Source organism: Canis aureus, chromosome 11 (assembly GCF_053574225.1).
Source record: "Canis aureus isolate CA01 chromosome 11, VMU_Caureus_v.1.0, whole genome shotgun sequence".
In the NCBI taxonomy this organism is placed as follows: Eukaryota; Metazoa; Chordata; class Mammalia; order Carnivora; family Canidae; genus Canis; species Canis aureus.
The window spans coordinates 44,332,683-44,343,155 of NC_135621.1; the positions used below are offsets into that span (position 1 = coordinate 44,332,683).

General features: G+C 49.5%; 1 protein-coding gene across 1 annotated transcript in view; it reads left to right on the forward strand.

Moving 5' to 3' along the window:
* Positions 1 to 10,473, forward strand: part of RFX8 (regulatory factor X8) — a 64,552-nt gene that overhangs the window by 50,417 nt on the left and 3,662 nt on the right. The window contains 4 exon segments of the mRNA XM_077915006.1: positions 58 to 214; positions 2,357 to 2,451; positions 5,560 to 5,674; positions 7,876 to 8,192. Coding sequence (XP_077771132.1) covers positions 58 to 214; positions 2,357 to 2,451; positions 5,560 to 5,674; positions 7,876 to 8,192 — 684 coding nt within the window.

A 10,473-nucleotide genomic window follows, 5' to 3' on the forward strand; every position in this document is an offset into this window, starting at 1 on the left:
AGGCAAAAGTCAAAGGACAAGACTTAATGAAGTATTACGCTTCTCCATTATCTTTAGACTATGAGAATGCTATTGGAAAATAACAGAAGAGTCCACATTTTGAAGTCAGATCTGCATGCCATCATCGATCAAGGCACTCTGGACCTCTCTAAGAAAGCCCTGCCCAGTACCCCGAGTAGCTCGGTTGACCTGGAGATGCACACGGAGATGAAATGTAATCTTCCTCCTGCGGCTTAAAGCATGTGGGGTCTATTTGGGGCTGGCGTGGCCATGAGTAGTTTATGAATTCTTAATAGAGGTAGAACCTACTTTACTCTTTGGTATGATGATTTATCTGCTCCCACATCTCGTCCTGCAGGGGTGAGGAGCACCCCAGGGGATGCGCTCCGGGGCCTCCTCCTGGGTCTGCCAGCAGTGCTGATACACGAGTGTTGGATGGATGGACAGATGAGTTTGGTTATTGCTTCCCGGTATTTCTTTCTGGAAAAAAAATCAATCTGGAGTGTCTCCTTTGGAAAAAACGTTTCCACATCGATCTCACACATGCAGATTCAGCAGTGTCTTTTTTTTTTTTTTTTTTTTTACCTTTGTCTGAATTGGATTCAGTTAGCTCCCGGCCTGGCCAGCTTCTGCTCTCACTATTGTTAGCATCACCAAGTATTCTTTTGAACAAGTTTAGCCACGGTGCTCTTACCGTATTCCTCTGCTTTCCAAACAAGTGATATTAAGCAGGCTGATATTCCTGCCCTTTGCTATTTGATAGTTGTAATTATTTTTCAAGGGGAAAAAAAAAATCTCCCTTCCACAAAGGGCTCAGCAAGCTGCCTGACAGCACGGTTCCATCTCCCGGAAGCAAAGTGAGAGAAGGAGCTGTCCTCATTCAGTGGGGAGAAACTGGATGCTGATTCAGGAGGAGAGCTACAGAAGGTGCATGACCTCCTCCCCAGACGATGGGTGAATCTCTAGGCCTTTGGATGAGAGTTGCCAGGAGGGGGCTAAGAGGGCCCTGCTCCATTCGTGCCTGTTCCCGATGCTCCACCACGATGGCCTCACTCCCCCCTGCACCTGGCCCTGTCCTGATACACTTAACAGTGCATAGAGCTGCCTCCCCAGAACCTGTGGGCTTCTTCAGGTGTCATCTGTGGCTCATTCATGTGTCGCACATGGTAATACTTCCATACTTCATAACTAGATGAATACAGGGATTCAGTAGTACATAAATGAACCACAAATTATCCTGGCCCCTTTCTTTAATCTTGAAGTAGGGCCGACTTTGGTAGGATTGTACCAGTTATTAAAATATTTAAATAGGTCCATACTTGTTGGCTGGTCTCCCCTGCCCCTGTTGCCCTACTGTCCCAAATCCCAGCTCCTCCCCTCCCAAACCAGGAACAAGAAGGTAAATGCCTAACCTAGCAAGCTTCAGAGATATGGATAAGTCATGCTCATTAGTAGGAGCCCAAAAGGCCCCCCTCCCAGGCTAATGGTTCTTCCCCAAACTCCAGGTGATTGCCCAAACCCTGCTCTTGCCCCCAGCCAGAGCCCAGGGAGCCCCAGGAGGGTATGAGGCCTCTCCCCAGATGCCTGCCCAGGGCTCCTGTGCTCCTGCTGGTGCTCTTGTGAATAAAAGAACTTCCAAGGGGGCACAGAGCCAGCAAGGAGACAGTATTCTGGTACCCACTGCTGACACCTAGCAGGCAAATGCTTGAGGTATCCCTGGAGGATCCTCCAGATGAGGCCTGGCCCAGCCTCAGCAACCTACTTGGTTTTCTAAACTCTGCTTGGTACAGAGCTGCATGCAAAAAGGTGGGAGAGCCAAAGGCTATTCTTTGCTCAATGTTGCCCGTGAAGGTGGAGGACCCAAGTGCCAACATCACAAATGCTTGGGCTCCACCCTTCAGGTCTGTACTCACTGAGCCTGTAACCCCAGGCAAGGCACATCCTTCAGCAGCTTTGAGGTCCACCATTGGCTTAAAGGACATGAATAAACTACCCCTTTTGTGAAAACAGCAAGGGGAGGTGAGCTCATGTCTATATCATGCAATGAGCTCATCTGTAGCCAGGTTCTGTATAATTACAAGGTGTGGTTATTATTTCAAAATATTTTTTTTTTCCATTTCAACGAGCGACAGAGGTGGTTCCTAAGAGGCAAGACCTTGTAACTCTGAACCAGCTGACCGCAGAAGTGACAAATACAGCTTTAGAATTCATCCTTTGTGTTCAAAAGCAGTGTGAGGCCCCAGGGAATTCCTTTGAACCGCAGGTCCAGTGTTGTGCCCAGGTTACCTAGTATACAAATACCTCCAGTAAAATCCTGCTACTTGGCTCACGGTCTTTTTGTTTCTTCTGTTTACAGGTTTAAGCAGTTTGATTGCTTTGCTGGGGACATCCACAGATCTCAGTGTATTCCTGAATTGTCTGTATTCAAATCTCCAAACATTTGTTCTTCAGGTACAAAACCATGATTTTTTTTTTTAAGGGAAGAAGGGGCTGTTGCTCATTCTATGTTTTAGCACCAGTGCCCATGGCTTGATGAAATGAAAGAATTTTCTCTGGCAAGAAATGTATCAAGGCTGGTGCCTATATTAAGAATAGGGAAGTAGTGTCTGACTCCTGTAGCAAGACAGGAATCAGAGGCTGGCACACGCAGGCATGTGTTTGTGGGTGAGCATGTGTAGCCTCGGGTATGTGTACAAGTGAGCACATATATACAGGTGAGTTGGGTGACAGTGAATAAGCATGTGTGTGGGGGTGAGCATGAGTATGTAGGTAAGTGTGTGTGAGGGTGGCTGAGCATGTGTGTGGAGGTGAGCATGTGTATGCAAGGGTGTGTGCAAGTGAGCATGTGTGTGCAGATGAGCATGGATGAGTGTATGTGTACACCAAGCAAGAGTGTCTAGGGAAAAAAAGGGGGGGGGATTTTGTCTATTTGGGGAGAATGGTGCAGGTCTGGGTACTTTGCAGAACTATCCCAGTAGAGTGTCAGGCTTGATTTCATAAAATCAAAGACATTGTTTTGGATACAGATGAGTTTGGTCCTTCTGGTCAGCTTGAAACTTGGGTGTTACTTGAATAGGGCTTTATTTTGGCTTGCTTGTCCTCCTCTTCTGCCTCAGCAGCCACACTGTAAGAGCTGAGAGTACCGCCAGAGAAAGCCACAGCACCCTTGCCCCAGTGGCCCACAGTGGGTGGTGGGCTAGGAGCTGGGGGCAATGCATTAAAACTTAGACCCAAACAAGGTAGCACAAGGCCGCCCCACCTTGAGGCATTGTCCTCTGAAGGCTGGGGCCCTTCGGAAAGGCCTTGATGAGGGAGGTGGGATTTAAACAGGATGTGGAAGGTGAATAGGATTAAAACAATATTCTGAAAGGGAACAGCCCACATGAGACTGGCATGAGCAGAAGGAGCATATGGAAAAATGGAGGACATATTTCCTGAAGAAGAAGCAGATGTCTCTGGAACAGAAAGCAAAGACTTGGAGGGCCTGGACCAGAAACTCGACTTTGGGCTTTCTCTGTTAAGCCTCAGTCACATTTCTTTCTCTCCCGTTTCCTGCCCTGCCTGATCTTGTCTGGATGCCCATTGAAGAGAGAGGGCGCAGAAAATACCTAAGGCCACAAAGACTGCGGGCAGCCGTGGGGTCACACGCCTCATAGAGAGAGATGAACCACAAAACTTTTCAGGAAGGAGCTTGAAAGTCAGTTCCAATCCTTGGCAGGGGTCTGTCCCCTTTTTTTTGCTTCTGGGTGATAATCACTCCAGATTCTGTATGGCTTTTATTCCTCCTCATTGGGCTTCGGCAAAGCTTATTTGTAACAGTGGTAAGCATGTGTCTAGGGTTGCGTTGCTGTGGAGACATGTATTCATTGGAAAGTTTCCTCCATAGAAGCCTTCAAGCCTCTGTCCCTTGTTTTGAGTATTCACGCCACCTCCGACTTCAACCAAGTTGTGTCTGAGACCACTGATGCCCCCCCCCCTGCCTGGGGGCAGCCCCAGAGGCTCGCCCTGTGTTGGGGCAGGACCCGCTGGATTTCCCGGACTCCGCCCCCGTATCTTCACCCTTCACAAATGAGGCATGTTAGAAAAATGGTGTATTTTGTAACCGTGCCTTCCAAGGGCTTGTTTTTGTACAACAGCCTGGCTGATAAAAAACAGACTACTGTCGGTAAAATACTCAGACTGTTAGGATGTAAGCCCCGAGGCCTGCCGGAGATGACTCACGGCGTCAGCGGCTAGCATCTGGCAGCGGGCTAGCACCGGGGACAGTCGCCGGGGCTCGGGTCCCTTCCCCCCAGCTCCTGCGGGGTCGGGCCTGGAGCAGCTTCGGGACATGGGAACCTGAAGTGTCAGTGGGGTGGCCAGCAGAGCACCAGAGGGACACCCCAGGGCGTTCACGGTTTCCCCCTGGAGTCTGAAGGTTCGTGCAGAGAGCTGGTCACCCAGGGCTACTTTCTCTATTGCTTTTATTTTTTTAAGATTTTATTTATTTATGCATGAGAGACACACAGAGAGAGAGACACAGGCAGAGGGAGAAGCAGGGAGCCCGATGTGAGACTCGGTCCTGGGTCTCCAGGATCACGCCCTGGGCTGAAGGCGGCGCCAAACCGCTGGGCCACCCGGGCTGCCCTCTCGATGCTTTTAAAAAGTTATCCTTGAATGTGCTGAGCGGGGCTGGTCCTGGGAGGCCGGCTTTGGGTGGTCAGAAGCACCGGCCCGGGGGCCCAAAGGCGCGGGGGAGGGCGCTGCTCCCGCCGGGGTCCCAGCCCCCCGGAGCCCCCCCCAGCCCCGCAGCTGTGGGGGCGGAGGGGGAGGGTTAGGGATAGAGCAGAGGGCGTTCCCTCGTCTGCAGCCCCTCTGTCTCCACGCCTGCTCCCCCCAGCCTGCGGGCCAGCCGGCCGGTGGTCCCCAGGGCCCGGGAGACCCGGGAGGGCTTCGGGGCGTTCACTCCCGCGCCCGCGAGCCACACGATCCCGCGGCCCAAGGCGAGCCTCAGCCCGGGGGAGCTGCGCAGCCCGCGCGTGGAGGCGTCTCGCGGGTACCGGCTGCCCAGGCTGCCCAGGCTGCCCCTCGCTGGCCGCCCGCGCCGGACCCTCCAGGCTCAGCCGTGCACGCGGCGCGGCGGCCAGCAAGGGATTCTGTGCCGCCCCCCGCCCCCCCCAACCCCACGGGCCTTGGCAGGTGCGCAAGAGCCTCCAGCTCTCCCGATGGCATCCGCGAGGCCGCCCCTGCAGCCCTTCTCTGTGCGCCCCGCAGGTGACCGCCTTCAAACAATCGTGTGGGATGAAAACAAAATAAAACAAAAAAAAAATGTAGGCCAGTTTCCCACCTCTTTTCTACTCTCCACCGACTTCAAAGGGTTCTGGCCTGGAATCATCTCCACAGGAGATGCCGGAGACCAGAAACAGGCCAGCGTGCCTCTGCCCCCGTCCCAGCCTGACCATTTCTTCCTCCTCCGCTCCGCCACCTGGGAGCATCTGTGCAGGGCAGCTGTGCGCACATGATCTTCTTGACTTGGTCATAAACCCCAGCATTTTTTTTCCCCTCACAAAAATGTAATAGCCAAGCAGAAACAAAGAAGAGTTTGTCCAATTGGCCGCCAGCTTCCAGCTACGATGGAATTTCCTTCTCACTGCCGTCAGCAAAGCCATGACCCTCTGCCACAGAGAGAGTTTCGGTAAGTCCGAGAATACCAAACAGTTTGTGTTGAAAACTGCTATTAGAGCATAAGCATTTTCTGTGTTTCACATAGAATCCAGTCACCTTCTTTTCTTTTCACCTGTGTACGTAAAATACAACATAGACACAAAAACCCTAATAATCGTTTTTTTAATGGCAACATGATAGCCCATCAAACAGCATGCTTCCCATTCCCATTCCATCCTGGTCCAATGCAGACGAAACTTCTCCTTGTTTCTGTTTTTGAATTGTGTGCTTGAGTGAGTGTGTTCAGAAAAGCACCCAGGGGGGCGATGGAGATGGAAAGGAACATGGGTTCCTTGGGGCACCCATATTTAAATTTCGTGAATAGTAGTCGATAACAGTCATCATTGTATGCAGATAGTGGAAAGAGTGAAGCAGCATCCACTGCAAACTTTCTGGTCAGAGGTGGTCTTTCTCTGGGAAGGTCACCTCCGCTGCATCTGTGGCAAAGATGCCGCATAGGAGAGCGGTAGGAAGGGCAGTTCACCCCTGAGCCTTCCAGCCTCATGGAAAGGATCGTTTATTCCCGTGGACATTTATTGTGTCCCTACAAAGTCCCAGGCACCTTCCAGGGCATTGCAGTGAGAGGATAAAGTCTCCACCCTGTGAGCTTGCAGAGTGAAGACTCCCGGCTCCAGAGAGCTGCCGGATGCCCTCACGCCAGGTAGGTGAAACCTATTGTGGCCCAGTTTTCCCAGTTTTACTCTGGAACTCGATGGAGAGTGGCTGCTGTAAGCTGCCATGTAGGTGACACCCACTGGTAATGAGACTCTCCCCTTTGATGAAGTCCAAAATGACTCTGCTTTATGCTAATGCTCTCCCGGAGCAAAGTGATGGAGTGCAATCACAGAAAGAAACCCAGCCCTGAAGCTCTTGCCCCCTCCCCCGACACAACCCCTGTAGGACATCCAAGGAAAGTGTTTGCATTGGTCTCTTCTCTTTACATAGTTAAATAGGCCAGGGGTTGCTGGTCAGGCTCATTCCAGACCAGGTCAGATCATTCCATCCCACCCAGATCCATCAAGGAAAAACAAACTCTGTATAAGGCTTTGAAATGGACAAAAGTTTGCTTGAAATGGACAAAAGGCTTTGAAAAAGGCCAAAGGTTCAGCACACACTTCTGAGTTATCTCCACCTTTCATTGTGTTTGAGTTATTTTGCAACTCTCTAAATTATATCAATAACAATGCAAATGATTCTCCTCCAGGGAAATGCAAACTAGTTGTGTCAGGTGGATGCTATTAATTACTGCCCTGAGGACAGATCTGTTGGGCATCTTTGTGTGAATTCTTTACTGTCTATATATGTTTAGTGCTTTGAATTCTCCTTTGAACCAATTGCAACATTTTATTAATTCCTCTTTAATAAACGACTTACATAAGATCTTTGATGCAGGTTTATTTTATATCTGTAGAGAGCCTCGGTTTTCCTTTCTTTAAAAAAAAGTATCTTTTAATGATAGCAATAAGCCAGACCCCCCCTCCCCCACCCCCACCCCGCCCCTCCCTGCTTTTCAGCTGAACATTAATTATCCTTCTTTCCTGGAAGACCAAAGACCTTGGGATTTGGAGCACTCAGCTGAGTCGCAGGGCCTCCTGTTTTTCCCCACATGATGTCCCTGATGGCAGCCCTTGCAGGCGGGTGGGCAGGAGAGAATGTCAGCCAGCTTCCCTTCCCACTTCCCCCCCAGGACAGGCACCCCACAGACTGCAACAGGGGAAAGGCGAGGCTGCATTTCCAGCCTCCCAACGCCGCCAGCTGGCCTCCTCCATACTCTGCCTCCACGGCTTCTCCCAGCCTGTCCCTTGTGTGCTGTGTGCCAGCTGTGTGCCCTGTGTGCTGAGGGGCGCATTCCCCGGCTCTGGGAATAGCACCTCTTTCTCTGTAGGATTGGCTTTTCTCCCACCTCATACTAGATGGGTTTTAAGTTCCCTTTCATGGCTCAGGCTATCTAGCTGTCTGTGCTTTCTGTCCAAAAGTCGCCTTGCTGGGGTTCACGGGTATGGAATGCCTGCCCAGGACCCCCTCCCCCCACCCAGGATCTGCTAAAGGACTGTGAAGGGCCCCATACACAGGAGTTAAAAGCTCCAGAAAAGTTGGTAGTTCCACAATGATCTGTTTATTTGTCCATCTGCCTATCTAATTATTCATTTGGGGGTTGTTATTTCAATGTAGGCTCCTGGCATCTGTTTCATTTGCTGCTTTTGGAATTTGTAACTCATATACTTCAGTCACGCATAGAAGAAGAAGAGGAGGACGACGACGTGGGAAATCTCAAGGAAATGCTACCAGATGACCAGTCTCTTGTCCAGCCAGACCAGGCACCTTTCCACCCTCCAGATTCTTCACCAACTCAGGAGTATGACAGCCCAAGTGTGGATCCACACCGGGTGACACTGAAACACATGGGCCAGAGCCAATATCCTGTGGGTGTGAGCAGTGTGGTTCTCAGGGTCCTGGGCTTCCTGGTGGACACTGACACAGGCAATAAGGTACAGATACAGGGGCCCTGGCTTCTGCAGTCTTTGCAAAGGAAGCAAGAATCATTGTTATAGGATTTTTGTCCCATTAGTGCCCAGGTTCTTGGTCATGCCGCTTCGGAGAATGAAGAGACAGACCAGATGAAGAGTGGTGGGCTGCAAAGCAAAGTTTATTGGGCAAGAGTATAAAGCTCCCTGAGAGGGAGGGGAGCCTGAGTGGGTTACCCTCAGAATTTCTAAGTTTAAGGGTTTTTATGAGCTCTTTTGCAGAAATTTCTTAAGCAGTCAAGGTATGCTGAGTCATGCCAATCAGGGCTTTGGTCACTTATCTGTCTACCCATTTGGTTAATGTCCATGTGCTGATGGTCTTGTTTTGTTGACATCTGGGGGCTTAAGTCTTCACTGCCCCTTGCCCATGATATTGACAAATGCTTTGTGGTCAATTGTCTTGTTTTAGGACATTTTGCAGAAGTTAGTTCTGCGAGGCCTGCAAAGCAGATTGTCAATGCTGTTTTATTTTAGCTGTCCTGACTCCATATTTTCTTGTTGGGGACCCTGGCCCTGACTACTCACCTGGTCAGCTAACTCCTAACACTATCATATGGTTAGGAAACCCATAAAGAAAAAAAGAAAGAAAGAAAAAGAAACCCATAAAGATCACTCTGTCCAAACAATGATACACAATTCTAGATTTATCTTTGCTTTGGGAGATTGTGCCAGAGGTGATTATAGTAGCTTATCTGTTGATCACTGGTTGGCTCAAGTTTGTGGTGCATAGATAGGTACCTGGCACACTTAGAGGTATGGAAGATTTGATGGCCTGGGTCTTCTCTTTCCAGAGCTTACCAGGCATGGTAAGACTAACTGAGCTAACTCAACTAAGACATAAGCGCTGAAAGCACGTCTGGTGTTTTGGATTTTGAAAAGATAGAATTGGGTTATCTCTTCAAAGATGTAAAAATGAGAATTGCTGGGGCACCTGGGTGGCTCAGCCTGTTAAACGTCTGACTGTTGATTTCAGCTCAGGTCATGATCTCAGGGTTGTGAGATTGAGCCCTGCATCAGGCTCCATGCCAGGTGTGGAACTTGCTTAAGATTCTCTCTCTCTCTTTCTCTGCCCCTCCCCACTCTAAAAAAAAAAAGATTCTCTATCGCCCTCTCCTTAAGCCCCTCCCCTGTCCCTCTCAAAAAAAAAAAAAAAAGGAATTGCTATTTATCTAACACCCGCTACACACCCTTTATATACATTATCTCGAAACCATACAGATCTGTGGAATATTTGTTGCTATCACTGTCTTGCCATGGCTGAGGTAACTGAGGCTCAGAGAAGCTAAGTGATTTGCACAAAGTCACACAGCACTAAATAATGGAATAGAGATTGGAGCCCTGGCCTGCCTATTCTCCAATCCATTCTTCTACCATAACACAAGATCCGAAGAAGGTGATCCATGCCCCCAGAAGATTATGACATGGGTTGCAGATGTGCAGGGGGCCTTGAGTGCCAGAAAGAGGAGCCAGACTGATGGAACAAGCCGCCAAAACTACTCTGCTGACTGAGGAAGCAGGGATGCCTGGTGTAAAGACAATTGTCTTAGTACTGATTTCTAAAACTTCTATACACGTTTGGAAGTTTAACCACTTTGCATACTATTTCTATTGCACCCTCAAGTTCCTTCCCCTTTGGGAAAGATGAGGAGTTGAGCTGAGTAGGAGACCCAGGCAAAGGCATTGCCCTTCACCTGAGTTACGGTGGTCTTGACCATGGGACTGAGTCATAGCCTGAAACTGTTCGTGCCCTCCAGTCAGTCATCACAATAACCAGAACTTCCCAGGGACCTTTTCTTCCTGAACAAACTCTCGTTCCAAGTATTCCAGAGTGCAGAGAACCTTGTGTGTGTGTGTGTGTGTGTGTTTTTAAATAAAGACTTATTTATTTATTTTTAGAGAGAGACAGAGAGAGAGCTCTCGCTCTCTGGGGAGAAGGGGAAGGGACACAGGGAGAAAATCCACAAGCAGACTCCCCGCTGAGTGGGGAGCCCGACAAGGAGCTCGATCCCAAGACCCTGGGATCATGACCTGAGCTATAACCAGGAGTTAGGCACTTAACCGACTGAGCCACCCAGGCACCCCCAGAGAACCATGTTATTGAGCAATGTGTGGATGGAACACCATTCTAGACAAAAATAATATGAGCAGGAACAAAAGAAATGCATCTCAGGTTTACAAATTCTCTGCCTTTGGTCTTTGTTTTCTTACTTTGCAATAATAAGTTCATATATCCAGCTGCCTTTGA